Source organism: Anguilla anguilla, chromosome 15, assembly GCF_013347855.1.
Source record: "Anguilla anguilla isolate fAngAng1 chromosome 15, fAngAng1.pri, whole genome shotgun sequence".
Lineage (NCBI taxonomy): Eukaryota > Metazoa > Chordata > Actinopteri > Anguilliformes > Anguillidae > Anguilla > Anguilla anguilla.
The window spans coordinates 20,754,610-20,775,022 of record NC_049215.1 but is presented as its reverse complement, the minus strand read 5'-3'; the positions used below and the strand labels follow the sequence as shown (position 1 = coordinate 20,775,022).

The following is a 20,413-nucleotide window of genomic DNA, read 5'->3' as shown; positions in this document are numbered from 1 at the left end:
AAATTCGCCATATTTTAAGCGGCTCAGAACAGATGCTAAAAGCCGTGGCATTAACAGGGGTGTGGGGGGGATTCCAGAACTACTTATTCAGAGTTAAAGGACCTATTCATATGTTAAATGGAATAAATCTATGCAATTAACCCTTTCACAAATGTGGCTGTTGTTTATCAAGGACCTCGTATCCAATTTTAGTCTATACTACTAAGTGTAGCGTCGAGGGATTTAAAAAATCATAGTATCGGTTTCATTCGTTTATTTTAATAAATTGCGTATTTCGGTCTACCGTGTAAAATGCATGTCAGGCATTTGTGCGGTGAGCAAATGTGATGATAACAGTGGTTGTGTTTTATTTTTTATCGAGTTTGCAATACAGTTTTTAGCGACGTGAAAACATTTTCGTTGAGCAGAAGAAAAAACCATTTCAGTCTGTTACACATGTTAGCATGCAGCATGACCATATTTCTGATCGCCACAGAAGGCTGAGGAGAACCTGCTCAAACGCGTGGTCATGTAATAGCCTTGTTTTCTCAGAACATAAATACTTCCCTCCCTGTCCGCCTGATTGGTTATTGTGTATTGACTAATCCATATATGAAATAAGCGCCATTTTGGTTCTAAGCCTGAGCTGTGCATAGTAAATTGGAAGTCTGAGGATTGAGCCAAGCTGTTCGGAAAAACGGACAGTTACCTGGGCTGGTCTTTGCCGCCAATTTCTTATTGGTCTACGTCAAATAATATTTACATAGACACACCCACAAATAGTTCCCTCCTCCGTGGATGAGGAGTTCGCGGACAAGCTCAGTTCCAGCGGCAGTTGCTAAGAAAGCGAGGGACAGAGGGGCAGTAGCTGGAGGCAGGCTCCTAAAATAAACGGTACATTTGGAAGTTTTTGGAATAATATACATCTCCTGAAAAGAAGTGACAGGGTTTGAAACTTCAAAGTGATCAAACACAGGATTTTGCTTTCTGAATACTACGGATCAGTCACGGAGAGAGTGAGTAGAATGTGGTATCGTTATTTTCAAGTTGACTGTTGGTTTTTGTATGTTCTGTGCCCGCTCGGGATTTCATATCTCGGGACTGATTATGTACTGGTCAAACATGAGAGAAACGAACTAATTTAACTTGATCAACCAGCAAAATGTCAGCTACATTTTCCTTGCCAACAGATCTTTCCTTATGAGCATTGATCAACCCATTACCATTTCCAGCACTGCAATTTGTTTTGAACAAATCAAAACTGATTGAAATATGTTCACTTAAAAATGTATGGCAGATCAGGGTAAAAAAAATAAAAATATTGATAAATGAAATAAACTGATATTATTATCTCATTAACACTTGGACTGAATGGTCGTGTTTTCTTAGATACAGGCACATGTAGAGTGGCACCATCTGGTCACTGAATAGCTGTGTCCTCTGAACCAGAGAAAATGGCCCCAGCTTTGACAGAGACGGCCACGGATGGCCATGGAATCCACCTGTCTTCCCCGCTGGGGTCCAGCGGCATTGACCTGGACGGGTCCCTCTTGGGCATGGAGCTGGACCCGCAGCAGAAGCTGATGGAGGACGACTGCTCCCAGACGGCCTGGCTGAACCTCACCTTCCTGCCCTCCCCTGACGCCTGCTCCAAGGACGCCCTGGAGCTCCAGACTCCATTCCTGTCCCCCCTGGTACAGTCCTCAGGGAGCTACAGAACCATGCTCCAGTCCAGCCCCGGGACCCTTCTCAACCTGCTGTCCCTGAACAGGAGCCTGGCCAGCCCTGTGTTGCCATGTTCACAGGGCCTGGAAGCTTACATCCTGTCTGGCCCGGAGCCTGGAGGCCAGGGGGCAGCACGGGCTATCCGGGGTGCGAGCCCAAAGCCCCCCCTGCCAAAAGAGCGCTGCCTCAGGGGGGCGGAGCCCCTGGCCCATTCTCTGCTCCTCACATCTCCATGGGTCAAAGCTGAGAGGGAGCTAGGCTGGCCCCAAACCCAGGCCCAACCCAAGAGCGCCGAACCGAAGCAGACCGCGCTGGTCCGGACGCAGCTGTGTCGCTCCCGGCAACATGCCCTGCTGGGACAGGCCGCCCGGGTCCAGAAGAGGCTGCAGGCCCTTCTCGGGGAGCACGCGCTACGCCACTGCGGCCTCCAGTTGGGCAGGCTGACGGAGGCGCTCTCCGGAGACCGCTCCCTCCCGGGGTCACGCTCGCCCACCGAGTCCAAGCCGTTCCACACCCCCGTGGGGTTGGAGATGGACGAGGAGGGGGCTCTGTGGAGCAGCCTTGCCTTCTCTCCTCCCCCTCAGAAGGTACCCTCTCCCCTGCAGAAGTCTGCAGACATCCGGACGTTCGTCTGTTCCGCCCGAGCTGTGGTGGGCGGGGTGCGGAACGCCCTGGACTCAGACGCCACAGACAGCAGCTCTGATGAGGAATGGGACATCGAAGGGGCTCAAGGATCCAACTGCCTGCCTGTGTAAGTCAGTCTGTGTGCCTGTTTTATCATCAGCTGATTGCTAATGTGACATCACCATCATCATTCTTTGTGAGAATCCTCTTGTGCACCTGTGTAAGTCCACTTGTACACTTAAGTCCAACTGCATGCATGTGTGTACTGGGTAGTGTGCAAGTGTACTCTTGTAGAGGGTATTGTGAAGACTTGTGGAATTTCAGCTGTCTACTTAATATGAGGGTGCAGTACATTATTTTTTTGTGCATTGGTAAATTGTGTATTTTTGTAGTCCTATCACAAGTTTGACTTGGTCAATAGTTTGAATTATGTTTGAGCTGTGTTTTTTCTGTTTGTGTGGATGTCAAATTTGTTCTGGGGTAGCCTACATTATTTATATGTGTAGCACTTCATACTTTTCTAAAACACACTGGAGACTCCTTTTGCCATCGCACGTGAAAGGGTGTTTCTGGTAATACTGTCCATGCTACACTGTGACAGAGTTTTAAATTTTGTCTCAGAAAAAGGTGTGTCTGGGAAAAATCAATATTAATTGGTGTCACTTGTACACAGGTAAAGAATGGTGGCCTTTATGTGCCAAATCTGTGGAATTAATGCACAACGTAAACTGGCGCAGTTTTTACATTGTTCTTTAAAAATATCATAACTCAGTGATGTTGACCCACCAGCGCAGATGACTCAGAGGGGGCTTTGGGGGGGGGGGCAGGCTGGCAAGACGCTGCACCCAGAATACCTCCGCCTGATTGGATCTCCTCTTTCAAATGGGAGAACAAAGGGGCCGGGCCGTGCTCCCCGACCGCCTGCGTCTTGGCAAGGTTACGCCGGCCCGGCTCCCCCGGCCCTCTCCACAGCCACTTCACAGGCACTCGGCGCGCCCTCGTCCGCTGATTGCAGTGGCGGGAAAGCGCGGCTCCTGGTTCACCTCCCCCTTTCATCTTCATCTCTCCGCTCTCTCCCTTCGCCGAGCAATCAGGGCCCTGCTACCAGCGCTGGCCTGTTCATCCGTCCCACAAAAAAGAAAAAGAAAACAGAATCTTTATGGTGCTGCGGTATTCTCCTCAAAGTAGGCTACATGGAGGTTTACAGATAGCCTGTATAAACAGGGCGGTGCGTGGAGAGCCTGCTGGGTCTATGTGCGCTCATTTGAGTGTGCGTGTTCTCTCGTTCATGTGTGTGTGGGCAGAGAGATTGGAGGATGGGGGCTCATTTCATGGGTTTCAAAGGCTGCGTTGAGCTATATCAACCTGCCGGGGGAAAACTGCATTAAAGGCCTCAGCCAATCACCTTTTTTGTTTCTAAAGTATGTCTGAACATGAGAGCTAGAGCCCTGAAGGGGCATACACCTTAAGTAATTAGCACTTTTTGATAGACTTTTTTTTCACTTCTCTCATCAATGACTCTTACATTGATTCCATTACTCCATGGCTCCTAACACAAGCCTGAAAATGACATACCCATAATTAAATCGTTACTGTTTTTGAATCCTTTTGACTTTGACAGGCATGATCCTGGTCTCTTGTGAAAGGGGACCCTTGGGAGTTTCTCTATCTACTGTGCGGACTACTTCTGTCACGTGCCCGGACTTCCATTTCCATGCAGGGATGTGGTTGGTGTGGGGTTAAAGGTTCACTTTTAGACCGCCTTATTTTGGACGGTCGGCTTTCTGTTAAGATCTAGGAGGATGCAGTCTCCTGGACGCCATGACAGCTTGAACAGCTGCGAAACGCAGTAACAGGCTTGGAGAACAGCCTGGCATGTTGTGGTTGAGGGACTCCACCCTCTGCAAGTCGGGCTCTTCACCCCCGTCCTCTGCCATCCAGAGCCAAAAATAAATGTATATATCAAAATATTTTAAAACATGAAACCCAGAATACAGTGATTTTATCGCACAATGTGCACATTTGCATGACACAACTCACCAGGACAACAGAAATGGTTGAGTATAAAATACAGACGATACATTTGAATGTTGTTTTGTTGTACGGTTGATGGTGTTTTTCTCTTTCTCCTGCTGGCCAGAGAAGACTGTTCTGTTGTTCTGTGTTGCTGTGGATTCCTGCAGAGCCACACTCCAGCAGTAACAACACTGAAAGTGCCGTCGTCTTCTTTTCCAGCTCAGAGTAAATAAACTCAGGCTTATGCAACGTCCTCCCTCTAAGGATACACCCTCTGAGCTTTGTGTACCCTACCAAAGCCCTGGGCTTTCTGTGTGTGTGTGTGTGTTTGTGTGTGTGTGAGAGAGAGTGTGTGTGTGTGTGTGTGTATGTTTGCTTGTGTGTATTTGTGGGTGTGTGTAGTGTATTTAGAGTATTTGTGTGTCTGTCTGTATATGTGTATGAGTATTTGTGATCTGTTGGTATGTGTGTGGTGTGTATGAGTATTTCTATATCTGTCTGTACGTGTGTGTGTTATTAAGCTGAACTAGTTAGGCTGGAGCTGACCAAAAGCAAAGCCCTTTTCATATTCTGAGTGTCATACTCTGGTTCAGCCCGGAACCTATCATTTATTTACCTCTGTGAGCTGGAGAGGAGGAAGAGCACTTAGTGTTCATTATGAACGAGGTCACTTTTCAACCAGGGTGCTTACACAGGCCTGGGAGTCTAGAAAAAGGAAGAATTTTTATTTGTGAAATGTGCAGGTGCCTCATTCAGGGTCGCCTGCATTTATGGGATGAGAATGACTTTACTGTGACCTGTGAGGTCTGTCAGGGAACACCCCCACCACCGACCGCCCCCCTGGTGAGGACTCATCGCCAGGTTACCAGACGCTCTGCCCAGGAATGCTGGGATGGTAGGGTGGTGTTTTCTCGAGGAGAAGGGGGTGGGTGATGGTGGTGGAAACTTTGTGGTCCCTGACTCTTCCAAACAAACTGCTCCAAGTGACAAAAGGCTAAATGTTTATGTGTTCTGGGAAGGAAGCAGAGAATGACTGGCTGTGGTTTGTTTGGCTGGATAGGTGTCACCAGCTGTGGCAGGTTTGTGTTGAAGGCCTTGTCTCCAAGGCTGTGTTACTCTGCCCTACGCTTTAGTGGAGTGAGTAGGGGTTCAATGCTGCTGTGCCCCCCCTTTCTGAGTCTACAGCGTTCGGCTAATTCCTTTGCTGTATACTCATCTGCTTTTTTTTTTTTGAAAGCTGTGATCAATTAACAGTGGGTTGCATTGTACTACTTTTCCAATGTAGAGCTGGAACAAACTGGCCCTTTTGAACAGTAGAGCTGGAACCAGGTTGATGTTGGAGCTGGCCGAACAGGCACGGGACAGTTGCTTTTCTCAAACACTACAAAATTTTTACACTTTTATTGAAACCTGAGTTAGTAATCTATAGACAAATTTCTTGGTAAACCTTTCCATGTCTGTTCTGTTTGCCCCTCAGTTTTAGAGCCGACCGGAAATGGTCTTTACGTCGCTTGCCAATCCTGTCCGCAGCTTGCCTATAAGCAAACCTGAATCTATGTCAATCACATTCTGAAGGTTTATTTCTGATTTTGCTCCCATTTGCTCCAAAAAATTGGTGCATTAGCGTGCTCCTAAATTTTTCAATTCATGAGCAGAGCACGTGCGCTCTTTGGAAAGACATTTTAGCGTAGAGCCCTGAGTGTAATGCAGAAGTTAGCAGGAACAGTCCGGAAAGCGAGCCGGTCCAGCTGCATCTGCAGTGCACAGTGGAAAAGCAATATAAAGAGCCAGCTTGTCTGGGCCCAGGTCTGCAGTGGCAAAGGAAAGACCTCCTTCCTTGAGGTATGGGGAAACAGCACTGCATTATCGGTGAGTGGGAGGAACCGAGCAAGTGGGAACCTGTCGAGTATTCCCGGGTTTCACTCTGGTTGCCAGGGCCTTCCAAGCTAGATCTGTTGAGGACTCATTTTTTCCATGTTCGTTACTAGGCGGCAAGGAGAGGAGTTAAAATCCTCTGTTGGAGATCAGTGTCAGTCCACCCTGTGTACAAGCCAATGATATTCCATTACAGGCTGTGGCCTTTTTTTCAGTAAATGTTTTGCATATGTTCACAGTTAAAGATCTCCGCTGTTCTCTTGCACTTTAAAAGAGAGCACAGATTCTCTTTTGAAAGAATCCCCAAACGACCCATCATGTGTAAGTAGTCCCTGTGAGACAAACACGATTTCCAAACGGTGATGGTTCAGCATTTTGGAGGTGACCAGGGCTGTGAGCATCTTACTGTAAATCCTGGTGTAAAAAAAAAAAGAATCAAAAGAGTGACTATGGGTTTTCTACTTCTTTCACCTACACAGATGAGCTTTGGGGCGTGGGGTGGCGGGGTTGTGGATTTTGGTGTGCGGGTGTTATTGAGACTAGGGTTCAAAAATAATTTTGTACCTTGCAAATCTCTTTGCTTCGAATTTTCCACTTGGAATGGTGCCCACTTGCTGCAGCCGTGAGCTGTTTGTTTGTGTAGTGGTTAGGAGGGCCTGTGATCGCAGAAAGAGCTATCTGTCCGTGCTTCCTGGCATGTGTGGGCGTGCTCGACGGTGTGACTGCGCCGTAAATATTCCCGGCATTTTCCTTTTTAATCAGCGCGGGCCTGGAGGCAGCGGCGGTTATTGTGTGTCTGTCAGAGACGGAGCTACGTGTGGGCATGGGCGCCGGGCCATTGTGTCTGCGCAGTGCGTTAGACCGACTGCTTATCATAACAGGAAAGACACAGACGTTCAGGTGTTTCATTTCAGATGGATTTTTATTTCTTTTGCGTGTGCCTCATGGATCAATTTTGGGTTCTGTAAATTTTCTTATCTCAGTTACATCAGTTGATTTTCTATTTTCTATTAGTTAATAAAGTAGTTTTGCAGAAGTGTCATTGAAAGTCTGTTTTCAACTGTGAGAACTTGATGATTTACATACAGAAAATAGAAAATCTATTTTGGTCACCGTCACCGATAGTTTCGAAGCAGAACATGGCAGGGAGACCAAATGTGTTTACATAGTTCTCAGTTGGATTATTTGTACTTGTATGAGATCCCTTATGTCTGGCTTTATTTGAGAGGCATCAGTGTGCAGTTCAGTCCCTTTCCGGACATTTTGAGCGTTCCCACCAGCCGCCACAGATAACCTTTCCCAGCTCTGTTTGAAGTGGGCAGCTCCTGGCATTCCCAAGGTTGCATTGCAATACCATGGTAACTGATGCGTGAAACAGCTTGCAGAAGGTCACTGGCTAAAGGATAGTAGGATTTTCACTGGTGTAGAAATGTAGCCAAAGTTTACAGATAACCCCTTTTACCTGGGCCAAGAAAAAAGGTTCCTTTTGGCACTGTCTCAAATCCTTTCCATCGAAATCTTGAAAATCTGTCATGCTGTAATCTGGGGAAAAACAAATGCCACAAACTGTTCTTTTGTGTTCAGAAAGAATGTGCCTTCAATAAGTGTGGATCATTGGTGCTTAAGCTGGAGTGGAAATAACCTGGGTGCACCACATGGGATTTCAGCTATGCCAAGCAAATTTTAAAGGTCAAAGCATAGCGTGAAGGGCGCAATCAACCAAATGACTTTTGCTGTTGTGTAGCACCTGTGGCCCAACCATGTAAAACTCTCACGTTCAACAGAACTGCGATGCCTTTGGAAAATAAACGAGGAGCATGCTCATTAAGAGAAGCACTACTGTGAGCGATTTCACTGCCTTGGCAATCTCTGTTAGACTTCCCATGCTGATTAGTGTGAATTAATTAGCTGTGAATTAATCGTGTTTAAGTGGGTAGAAGAATTGATGGAGATTGTTTTGTTTAAATGGTACATTACATGGAGAAAGCTAAAGGAAGGCTATGGCTTTTTTGCATTTTGATTTAGTATGCTGCCCTATAAGTAGTAGCTGTACTCTTCCATTATAATCATTTTAATAGTGTCAGAAAGCGTACCTGTTTTACACATTTTTTAAATTGTACTTTCTGTGTCCTTTATATGAAAATGAAAACAACCAAACAAAAAAAGTCAATAGGTTTACAGCATTCCAGTAAATTCTTTTCCTCTAGGTGACTTGGAAACAGTCCAGACAAGCAATAAAACAGGGCCGGAAGCCACCGCTCCCTGCCGATGTGCAGATTGAGTTGGGTTGGGTTTTGTCAGGCCACTTGGCAGTCTTACCCCCGAGGCAACGGTGGTGCTATGTGGGTCTTGCTTTTCAGAAAGTGTCAGAGTCGTCTAGTGGTCCAGACCCGATAGAAATGTAGCGTCTGACAAGTGTCGTGTCAAACTCCTGTTGGAAATGTTGAAGCACACTTTTTTTTAAAGACCTTAAGAAATGTGTATAACTTTTCACATGTGGTGAAGCCACCAGTTGCTAAACTGGAGCAAAATACAGATTTTAAGGATGAAACAGTGGAGTGCATTAATAATGATAGTGTTGGAGATGAATGCTTGTTAAAACAGTGACCTCTATTCACAGTATTGCGTTGTCCTCCGTGGCTGTGGGTACAGGGAGCTGTCATGTGCAGCGGTTTAGGAGAGAAATAAAGATGTCAGGCAGGAAGTGGAGATGCATTCTGCCTCGCTCTAATCTAGCGTAAGAGGCAGCACTGACGGGCGTGGGTAAGCACAGAGGACTGAGGAGAGCAGGCTCTGGGTTTGTGACTCAGTCTGCTGGAGTGCTTTTCAGCACAACACCAGTTGCCCTTGGAGGAGGGTCTTGACCAAACAAAGAAATAGCAGGCTGCAGCTAAAGTGGCAGTGGAATTTCCCCTTTTCAGCTCTTGCCGGGAGAAGTAGTTTCTTACATGACTCAAGTTTGCGTCAGCTCCTTTCTTTCCTGCTCTGCTTCTATTTTGGATTTCGAATTTGGATCCGATCTTCCGCTTTTCATTGTAAATTAGGTAAACCCTGAAAAAGAATGTGCCCCGAGCAATGATGTGTGTTTTGTTTTGTGTGCTGGGCCATAAGAGCGCTGAAAAGCTTTCATTATGCTCGCCGGTGACCTGTTTGCAGACACGGTGACAGCATGCCCCCGCTTTCCCTGCCAAATCTGTCGCTGCCAGATCCAGATACGTAGTTGGTGGTGCTCTCCGGTGAGGGGAATAGGGCTATAATTGAGGTAATGGCAGAAAGGGGGGGGGGGGGGTGACCTATTTGCTGTGATTGGCCACGGCTATGCCTGATTGAACGACGAGGCCGAGGCTTCCGCCAGCGTGAGCTCGCTCGCTGTGGTGCTTTAACAATCACCATGGTAATTGCCATAAAATATTCCGAGTATTATCTCTCAATTGCTCGCCGCCGCTGCCCCTGTTCCCCTCCCCCCTCCCCCCTCCCCTGAGCTCTCTCGCCGGGCCATGCCGCTAATCGCACGCCGTGCTTTTATGCCCACGTTCCACTGTAGGTGATTCTGTTGGGCTTCTGCGGGATCATGATAATTGAGCGGGCCTTAGCCCTGCACAGTGATGTTTGATTCATTAATTCATTTTCAGCCCTCCTCCCCTCTCTCTCTCTGTCTCTCTCTCTGTCTCTATTATTAGCATTGTCTATATTAGCATTGGAGAAGATGTCCAGGATTGCTAAAAGCATTTTATGAAAATAAGATACAAGCCCCCCTGTGTGTTAAAGTATACCAATGGATGGAAAATGAATGCTTGTTTCACACCTCTGACCTCCTCTTTCTCTTTCTCTCCTTCTGTCATGCTCTCTCTCTGTGGAGCAGGTGGCAGGGGCGTGAGTGGAAGTGGTGGTCGGAGCGGGCGGAGATCGGTAGCCGGTGGACCTGGCTGCAGGTTCGAGTCTCGGAGCTGGAGTTCCGGATCCAGCAGCTGAGCGACCTCCAGAGGCAGATCAGCTCCACTAAGGTACGGCCCGACTAGCCAAACACCGCTCCCTCACCCGACTGCTCTCTCCTCTTTTCTGCTTTTCTTCAGGCAGGAGGGAAGAACAGAGGGAAGCAGATGGAGGTAGTATCACAGTGCAGACAGTGCCATGGCAGGGATCAAACCCCCAACCGCGCGGGGGATTAGTATGTGACTTGAGAGTCGACCACGGAGTCCGACACGTATCTCAGCGGCTTCATCGCTGTTTACAGCCTGATCGACCAATCATAGATCTCTGACTGCTTATGCCAAGTGTAGACTACACCATTTTCAAAATACCAAATTCGCTCTGCCGTCACATTACACAACATTCTTTCTTTTAATCTGTTGTCTTGCCGACGTAACAGTGAGCACACGGAACATTTGAGGGCGTACAAGGTTCGCAAATTATGAGATCTTTCACTGGGACGGACCCTGACAAAGACCATCTGATCCCGAAACATGTTATTTAACATAAACACAGGCGTGAGGTGACCCCTCTCTCTGGTTTCCTCTCGCTCCCACATTGGCTGTTGCTCATCGTCGTTCTCACTACTTGTCGTACATTGTTCGCACAACTAGATTGAGTGCCGATAATTTCAAACGTGCTTGAACCGAGCGTGCTAACCGAGCGTCTCAAGCCCTTAAAAGGGGAATTTCGCATTGTCACCTGGAGAAAAATCTGTTTTCATTCACTAACCTGCAAATTGCCTGGATGGTTTACTTCTTGTCATCTGATCCCAGCCCATCTAGAAACAAGGATCAGTTGGTTTGCCTGGACCCTGCATGGGCCTTTTCTGGGTGTTGTAGATGAACACATGAATGTGTTTCCTGGTGCTGTAGAGTAGACGCTCCTGTGTTATGAGTATGACAGGGTGTCAGACGCGCCTGCCCGCGGGGTGGATCTGCTTTCTCTGGCAGGGGTTTGTGCTGTTCTTATCTGCCTCGGCTGGCCCGCCGATAGCCGGAGGGCTCCAGAGGTAAATTAAGGGCTCGCTCTCCTGTCACACGTTTGTTTCCGAATGTAAACTCCCTTGCCTGTGAGCTCCCAGATAACCTGTCCCCGCCTCTCCGCCCCCAGGGGGGCGTGGTCTTGGCGGAGACTCCCAGCGGCCGGAGCCACCAGGCGCTGCTGGCGGGGGAGAGGGGGGATTGCGACTCCCGCGACTTCACCTCCGACCCCGAGCTGGAGCCCAGCAGCCCCACGCGGCTGCTGAGGAACATCGAGAAGCAGGTGAGCCGGCTGCTGGGAATGCTGGGTAGGGAGCAAAACCACCTGATTGGCCAAACACCCCGCACACTTCTCATGGTGCAGGGAGTACTCATAGTAGCATAAAGTGCATAAATCAAAACGGAAAAACTGGTGCTGCTGCCATTGAATTAATATTTCCATTTTCTCAACTGGTGTTTGCCAGAGTTTTTGCAGTATGGCTTCTTATGTTTGCGTGGGTATGTGCTGTATATATTTACATTACGTTTGTATGGACTTGCTGTGGTCATGCTGCAGTTTGCATCAAGGTCATTTTTAACTCATTTGGCAATACTTTGAAAGCTATTTTACCCATTAGTGCTTTCAGAATGTTGAGTGGAAGAAGATAAGGTGGCTTTCAGCTTTATTATTTAAAGGATTTATTTGCCTCTGGTGTCAACACCCAAACAAACAAGCTTTCCACAGGGAGAGCCAGAAGAATGCCCTCTCATCACATTGGTGAAATAGAAACTAAATATGGGTTTTAAATCAATACCTATACAGTCTTTTTGGCATAGCAGAGGCTGCTTTCAGCTGTTTTATGTTCCCACAAATGCACTGAAATTTCTTGATTTTACCAGAGCTTTAATTTCATAGTTTCTTTATATTTATATACCACCTGTGTGTAAAGGAGTCAGAAATACGTGGAATGCAGGGTAAGTGTAACTCCCGTATACTTGTACGCATGTGAACGTGTGCTTACCATGAGCAAATAAAAAATTCAAGGAAGTGTCTAGCTAGTTCAAGGAACACTCAACTTTGCTAAAAACCCTTCAGCAGGTGTGTAAATCCTCCAAGTGTGAATAGGACCCTTATTGATTAGAGATTAACTGTCATCCTCTCTGACTGGTTGCTCACTGTGCGGAATGCCCAAGTGACGTTTGAAAAACAGCAGCAGCGTCTGGACAAAGAATTACATTTGAATTTGAACAGGGATTCGGGATCTGTCCTGTGCCATCTGGCCGGCAGTCGATTTGACCTTTGATTTGTAAGAAGTAAATTCATTCCGGTCACTGTTTAATGGAGTCGTGATGGAAATTTTTAGTATTTGAGCTGAACGCTTTCTCCATCGCTGACTTAATTTGGACCAATAGAAGCAGTGTGCTTTCCAGACCTAAGCCATTCAACTGGGAGTCGGTCCAGTCAGCCAAGTCTTGCCTGAGGAAGTCAGCTTGGGTTCTCCAGTCGTGTGTGTGTCATTCTGAGATGTTTGGTAAGGAGTGCCGGTGTGGAGAGGTCACCTGCCGGTGTGTGTGCTGGCCATTTGAAACAAGACGTTTCTTTTCGGGTGCCTCTGTGGCTTTTGTGTGCGGCGAACGCGGACATGTTGGGTCTGACAGACGCAAGGCCCTGCTCTGCACCCGAGGTTACGCTCTCTGCTGCCCGAACAGCGCTCCTGGACGGATTACCAAACGCACGGGCGAATGGGTTGGCGGACGGATGCACGGATGAGGAGATTTGCAGTGTGTGGGTGGGAGTAGAGGTGGAGTAACAGAGAGATAACTCGCCTGTTTGAAAGACAGGAGAGTCGATAGATGCACAGACAGATGGTACAGACTGATGAATAGATACGCATCGATGAAGAGTAATTTGCGTGTAACTCCATATGAAGCGCGTTCAGGTGCCGGGCCATTTCAGGTTATTATGAGCGACCTGTGCATCCTGTGCTGCCTGTGCCGTTTAAAATCTCTCATCCTCTGCTGCCTGTGCCGTTTAAAATCTCTCATCCTGTGCTGCCTGTGTTGTCTAAAATCTCTCATCCTGTGCTGCCTGTGCCATCTAAAATCTCTCATCCTGTGCTGCCTGTGCCATCTAAAATCTCTCATCCTGTGCTGCCTGTGCCATCTAAAATCTCTCATCCTGTGCTGCCTGTGCCATCTAAAATCTCTCATCCTGTGCCCGCAGAGTGCCCAGCTGACTCGGATTGTCAACAGCCTGATGCCTCCCTTCGGATTCTCCCCTTCCTCATCGCCTACGTCCAAACCGCCCTGCCGGTGGAAGGGGCGGAGCAAAAGGAGCCTGAGCAGGTGAGGAGAAAGACCTTCCCAAGCCCTGAGCAGGCAGCCCTATCCTCAGCACAGTGCAGGACCAATTCCGTGCATCCGTACTCTTGTACACAAGCCAATCAGAATGTACCATATTGCTGTGTGCATGTAATTGCTGAAACTCTTCTCAACCTCTGTGACCTAGTATGAAATATAAAAAGCTCAATAATGTTTGGGACAAAGACATATTTTTTTCTTTATTTGTCTCTGTATTTCACAAATTTAAATAGGTAATCAAAAAATCACATATGGTTATATATTTATGCACTTTATTTTCACCATTTAGAAAATACAGCATTTTCAATATGTAGCCCCCCTTCCATTTCAGGGTATACTGTTTAGCACATATTAATGTTATGTAAATGAAAGTAGTCATGTTAACTACTTTGTTTCATATCATTTGCTTGCAATGACTACTTGAATCTGTGATCCTTCGACATCACCAGGTGTCGAGTATCTTCTCTGGTGATGCTCTGCCAGGCAGCCATTTTCAGCTCCTGCTTGTTTCAGGGGCTAGTTGCCTTCAGTTTTCTCTTCAGCATATGAAATCGGGTGAATGACTTGGCCTGTAAATCATTTTTCACTCCTTTGTTGCTTTAGCAGTATGTTTGGGATCATTGTCTTGCTTTATGATGAAGCGCTGTCCAATGAGTTTGGAGGCATTTGTTAGAACTTAGTATCAATTTAAGCCGGTACTGTAGCACATAAGAGAATTGGATTCTGAACATGAATTGGGTTGTATCACCTCTGATGCCGCTTGTGGAAGGGTTGAGCAGACCCTTCGCCCTTAAAGGGAAAGAGGGAGAGAATATGGCGGCAGGTCTCCTTTCTGGCTGAGCGGAGTCGTGCCAGACTGCAGAAAGCTCATTTAATGGAAGGTCAGCATGACTGCGCTGATCCGAGCAGGAGAGGGAGTCTATCAGAATACGCCCTGTATTTTGTGTCCTGAGGGGCGGATAAATCCTAAATCCGATTGCTTGTCCTCTGGGCCGCCAAACAGCCAGTTCTGGTAATATAGACCAATCTTTTGAGCGCATACATACTGGTATGGTGGTTTACGTCTCAAAAGACAGGAAATTAAATTGATTAGCCCTAACGCCTGTTCTCAATCGAGGTGTATCAGCACAGATCTTTGACAACTGCTGCAGCCCTCTATATGTCTACTGTACGTCAAACAACATGTACTCACCACTGGGCTGATTGCGTAAGACTCACTCTTCTCTCAAAGAGCCTAATTCATACTCTTCAGAGTAGTGACAACCATATGAATGTTTACACTGTGAGGAATTCAGACTGATGCCAATAGTGTGTTGCAGTATATGTGGCAAAGCAGTAGGCTAAGCTGTTTGCTGTGTAATGCAAAGGTAGGCCTACTTGCCATTGGCATGGGATATTACAAGCTAGGCAAGTTAGCTTGATAATGTAAATGTTATCCATCTACAAAATTAAGTAACATTTAATTCGATTTTTTAAAAATGTTACTCCCGCCTACCAGTCTAATCAGAGGAGAACCAATTTAAGTTTATCCTGGAAAAATGAGTAAGTAATCTTACTGCCTTACTACTGGGCTAAAGACAATTTACTGGTAATCTCCAGTGCTTTGAAGCATCACATTTTGGCAGTCTGGAACAGTAAAATCATAGCTTTGGGCACATAGATGAAAGCTTTGTCCACCCTGCTGAGCTGAGAATGAGATTGAAATGTTAGCTGAGAGCTCCTTGGCAGACCAAAAGCAGTATTAATATTCGGGATGTGTCATTTAATTGAGTTGGCTTCTGTCTGTTCTTTGGTTGTCAGAATGAAACAATGAACTCTGCTTTATGTTTCCTCTGTCACTGTATAAAACTGTATCATGGGTAGGTTAAAGCTCAGTGCAAAGAGATATGTTCATTCACGCTTTCAGGTAGGAAAAATAATATCAATTCATTATCAGGTATTTATGCAGGTTTCTCTAGCTCCCTGTAGTGAGTATTGTTGAGAAGGAGTATAATTAGTTTTTCTCTTAATGCTTAACATTAATTAGCAAGCGATTTACTACTGATTCAAGATATCATGTAGGGCTTCTGTCATCAAGTAATAAAACAATATAATACTGTGTCTCGTCCCTAATCCATGCTGTTTCCAGTGCAGTGATATTAATACATTTTCCAGTGCTGTGATATACAGGTCGGAGCGCACATGACACTTCCTCTGTGTCAGCCCTCTTGGCCCCCCGGGGTTGCTGGGGTAACGGCCTCTTGGTTGGATGCTTCAGAGCGCCTGCTGTTTTTGGCAGAGGCAACAGAGCCTCTGTGCTTCTCCCGGGCCATTGTGGACCCCCCTTTTCAACAGGGAGCCTTTGGGAGTGTTTCAGACCCTCGTTCACACTTAAAGAGGACAGGGGGTTGGTTCTGCATTTTCTAGAGCTGGCTTCCTTGCTGCTGATTTCCCAGAGTACTCTGCTGTTGTTACCAGTAGCATTACGGCACGTAGCGGCCGGTGCATTCCCAGTGGACGTTACAGACAAAGAGTCACATAGGAAAGCACATCTCTCGATCAGGTGCGATTTCATGAACACAGTCCATAAATGAACAGAGAAAGAAATGGAATTTTGGAGAACTTTCGCACTGTTTGTTCTCTGCCGAGCTGGATGACGGTTTAGTCACTGTTTCAAATCCACAAAAATGTGTACCGACCCTTCAGCTCTCATTTTCTTTTTGGCAAAACGGTTTGGCAAGTGCCTGCAGGCATGCATTTTAAAGGACAGCAGCACTTTGATCAGAGGTGCTCAGTCCTGGTCCCAGAGGGCACTGATGACTTAACCAAATGACTCCATTAATTGTTGTCTTTTTTAACTAATGTGCTTTCCTCTCTTCAGTTTAGTGTTTGTCTGTTTTTCAAGAGAGATTTCTGCCCTGCAGGGCTAGAGTTGCAAAGCCCTGACTTAGACTTCTTAGGCAAATTGTCACTTGTGTAACTTTTTTGTATGCAAACTGCTACTTAAGTGACATGAAAGTAGCTTTCATTTACATTGCATTTTTTCCAGGAGTTAACAGTTGACAGCATTGCGAAATTTGGCGTTAAACATTTGATAACTTTGCACAAAGGGCGGTACAGTCCTCGAGAAAGAGCCAGTCACAAGGCACCATGCTGCTGGGTTTCGAACATATAACCTCTGTAGCCGTGGCTGTGTGGCAGCTACAGAGACTTGGGCACAGGAGCAGGTAAATCTGGGTAAAATGAGTAACCAGCCCTGGCTGTTCTCTGCAGTGACCAGTGTTTCCCGGCCAACCTGTTGCCGGGTCAGGGGGGGGTGAAGAGGCGGCGGGTGTGTCGCAGGAGGCCGAAGCTCGCCCAGCGGGACAGCACCTGCGTCGCCGCCCGGACACGCCCCCTGCTGACCTATCACAAGCCCCGCCTTTTCACCTTGGACCCGCCTACCTGCCTGCACAGACGACAGGTATGAGGAGTGTACCCAGTTTCGTCCTGGCGAAGACCCTCCAAGACATAATCTCATCAACGCTACACAAATCTTCCAAATCCTCCTGCTGTCACAACATGCTTCCCTTGTAATGTCAGGCACGGAATGTCACATTGATGCAATTAAGCCCATTTTGAATGAAAGGCTTTTGTTGTAGCATGGGACCAAAAAGGCCTCGACATTGGATAAAGCAGTGCACCTCAGTAACTGCCGGTTTCAAGCGAACAAACGTGTGAGCAGCCGCTCAGACAAAGCACAAGCCCTTTGTTCATCTGTTATTGAAACTCCCAGTGCAGCAACTGCTGTGACATCCAGGCGGTGTGGTAGGTAGGGAATTGGACTCTATTACATATCTATCTATTATAGTCAGATATATTATTTAAGCAAGTTACCCCTGTAAAACATCCAACTATGAGTATTTATATCTGGGTAAAATGTAGGTTATGTGAGTCACCAATCATTATATAGTGGTATATCTACTAAGAAGTAGCAAATAACAAATGATAATAATATTTTTAGGTTACATTTAAAAAATTTGTGAGTTCATTTGAATGCTTCTCCGCCAAATTGTTGACTTTAACATTCAGTTTATAAAATTCCAGACTAAATAAGCACATATTTTGCCAGGTGATTCCACACTTTGACTGGCATGCCCAGTAATCAGTAAAAATAACCTCAGCCGAAGCACTAAAAGCTCAATTTGTGCCAAACGGGTTGCAGTCTGCAGATGACAGGAGGCTCGGGCTCGTGGCTTAATTTTAGCCTTTATCTTCTCCTGAAGGTTCCCCGTTGGCTGTGTGCACGGTGTTCTCAGCAAAATAATTGAGAGCTGGGTACATTTCTGAAAAGGCATAATTGCCACATTATAATTCTGAGGAAAGCAGGCCTGGAGAAACAGCACTGTAACAGAAAGGTTATAATGGCTTTGAGTGGAACTGCCAGCCACCGCTGTGCAATTCAGCGGGAAGCGCGTCTCTCGTGTCACCGACCACACGAGTGATGGGGCCCTGCTGTGCCCTGTGAGGATGGCGTCGCCGTCAGCGTGCGGCCCCCCCACCCCCACCCCGGTGAGAGTGTCCCCCCTCGGGGAGCTCATACGGTTACGGGCCCCTGTGTCCTTATATCCGACGTGAGGGGTGTGATTGCGGGGCGGGGCGGCCCGGTGCATGCTTTGGTCTGGGTGGCGCCCCAGATGCAGCTGCTGCCTGCTCCTCCATCGCTGGAACTCTGGAGCCAATGCTAGCAGCTGCGAGGGTGGGGAGTTCCAAACTGACAGCCCATGGAAATGAAAGAAGGGGGAAAATCCAAAATAAGGGAAGCCAAAATTAGTATCGAAAAATTATTGCTTATATTACAGGAGATCCAATTTATAACTGGGTCTCAAGCCCAAAGCCTTTTAATTCTTTATTTTTGTGTCTAGGGTGTCTGTATTTCATGTAGTAATACATTATCTTAACCACAACAGAAAGCATTGATTCTGTGTCATTATAGAGTATCACATAGACTCAGTTGCTTGCAGTGAGATGTGTAGTATTCACTGCTGTACAATATTTAGTACTTTCTGTTTTAAGAGGAAACAGATCTATAACTGGCCAATCATGATCAGTTTCATTTAAAGGGGGTGGGGTGTTGTATCTGATCCCACAGTGATGCTGTCAGACAGGACTTCAGAGTCTTGAGTAAACACTTGAGTGCTATTGTGAAGGCAGCCTTCTGTTGCTAGGGGAAACACCCTCATGACTGTGGACTCTCTCCCTGCAGGGTCAGGTGACCATCCCCAGCTGTGACCCCTGTGACCCCCCAGCTGCACACGCATACCCCTCACAGGCCAGCGACCCTACCTCAAGAGGGTGGTGTAGGGAGGTGGAGCGGATGAGGCCACACCCAGTCATTTCCCTCACCTCAGGTAAACTCCTGCCAGCCTAACAGTGCTTAAAGGCTCCTTTATAAAGTGTCTCATACTAATTTCTACCAGTTCTTTGGCCTCGACTATTTGATGTGATGTTTTGGGTCTCTTGTGACACCATCAGATATATTACATTTGAATACCACAATATTAAAACAAACACTTTCTCCTGATTATTATTGGGATTGGTTAGTTAGAGCCCATATTGTGTAGATTATGTTGTAGAGTCAGGGAACAATTTTAATGACTCATTGTGGCGGAATTTGATCCACTGTCTGCCTCCAGTAGTAGTGTTTTTAAAGTGAATCCCACCCATAGAAGTGTTACTATGACAGAACGCTGTGTATGTCAGGTAGTTAAGGGAAAAGTATTTTAAACCCCCGGAGGCAGAATTTGTCACTAGAAGCAGAAAGCTGATTTTAGTGGTGAGCCCTGGATCTAAGCCCATAACCACCTGGTGGAGTTCAAAGCCCATCTCCCCTGCCTGCTTCCCTAACCCGAAGTTGGATGTGAGGTGTCATTGAGCAATACGAGCCCCGTCTCCCAAACTCATGGCCAGGTCCCGGCCCATCTCCGGCCTGTCTCTCACCACGGCTCAGGCTCTCTTGCCAAACCGCTGGGTCCTGTCAGGAGGGGAGGCGAGTGAAAGGTGATTACACAGACACGCCTGTCCCGGTGCCTCCCGGGTCTCCTATCATCCGCCTCATTTAAAGTTCTGTAGAGGCGCCTTTGTCCTTCGCAGTCAGCTGGTCTCGTAAAGCAAGTGACCCTGAAAATCCATCGGCGTCTTCTAGACGCAGGTAAAGGTTCAGTGGAAGTGCCTCGCTCTCCGCGCGGTGTCGTTGTGTAGCCTAAGGCTCCCTGTGGAATTAGGCTGCGGAGAACCATCTGTGCAGGCGGCGAATGGGCCGCCCTCTTTATTCCACCGCAGTACAGGCATCTGCTGCATTTCCATTGTCCGTATGGAACTCGATGACACTGACGTTAGCAGACAGGAATGCCTGTCGTTTTGGGCCTGTGGGGTATGTGTGTATATCCCAGGTGTAGCTGTATTCCCATGTGTTTGTGCGTGTGTACAGTATGTCTATTGTAAGTGTATCTAGTCTGTACTCCATCTCGAGCAGGTAGCCTTTATCACATGCGTGTTTCCTCCATGTCTCGTCTGTACCATGTGTGTGTTTCTATACCGCGTGTGAATGTGTGTATTCTGTATATGTGAATGGTGATCCCATGTGCATGTATTGTGTGTGTGTGTGTGTGTGTGTGTGTGTGTGCGTGTCTGTGTGGATACCTTACGTGTGCATTCACCCATGGCTTCTCCTTTGTGGATGAGGAACAGATCATCTGTCTCTTTTTTTATTATGTTACTTTTTTTGTCCCTGAATTGTGGCCCAGAGACACCAGGTCAATGCTAATTGGTGAATTATTATTGCCAGGATATATAATGGAAACAGTGCCTGCTGAACAGAAGCTTGGTAAGCTGAGGGCACTTCATTTCACCCGGCTGTGTGCTTGTGTCTTTTATTATGATAT

At 46.9% G+C, this 20,413-nt stretch overlaps 1 protein-coding gene and 1 long non-coding RNA gene across 4 annotated transcripts in view; one reads left to right on the top strand and one right to left on the bottom strand.

The window, feature by feature from the left end:
• Window positions 1-318: 318 nt before the first annotated feature.
• Window positions 319-20,413, top strand: part of kansl1l (KAT8 regulatory NSL complex subunit 1-like) — a 29,269-nt gene continuing 9,174 nt past the window's right edge. For 2 of the 3 annotated variants that reach the window (XM_035393812.1, XM_035393810.1), the window contains exons 1-7: window positions 319-995; window positions 1,369-2,455; window positions 10,082-10,223; window positions 11,302-11,454; window positions 13,375-13,496; window positions 16,764-16,953; window positions 18,736-18,880. In XM_035393812.1, coding sequence (XP_035249703.1) covers window positions 1,434-2,455; window positions 10,082-10,223; window positions 11,302-11,454; window positions 13,375-13,496; window positions 16,764-16,953; window positions 18,736-18,880 — 1,774 coding nt within the window. In that variant the 5' untranslated portion in view covers window positions 319-995; window positions 1,369-1,433. The remainder of the gene's footprint in view (window positions 996-1,368; window positions 2,456-10,081; window positions 10,224-11,301; window positions 11,455-13,374; window positions 13,497-16,763; window positions 16,954-18,735; window positions 18,881-20,413) is intronic. The other variant, XM_035393811.1, reaches the window with a different exon arrangement.
• On the bottom strand, window positions 7,123-10,106 carry LOC118214163. Its single transcript, XR_004762592.1, has 3 exons — window positions 10,025-10,106; window positions 8,539-8,650; window positions 7,123-7,761 (listed from the first exon to the last, which is right to left on the bottom strand). It is a non-coding gene; the product is annotated as an uncharacterized LOC118214163 (long non-coding RNA).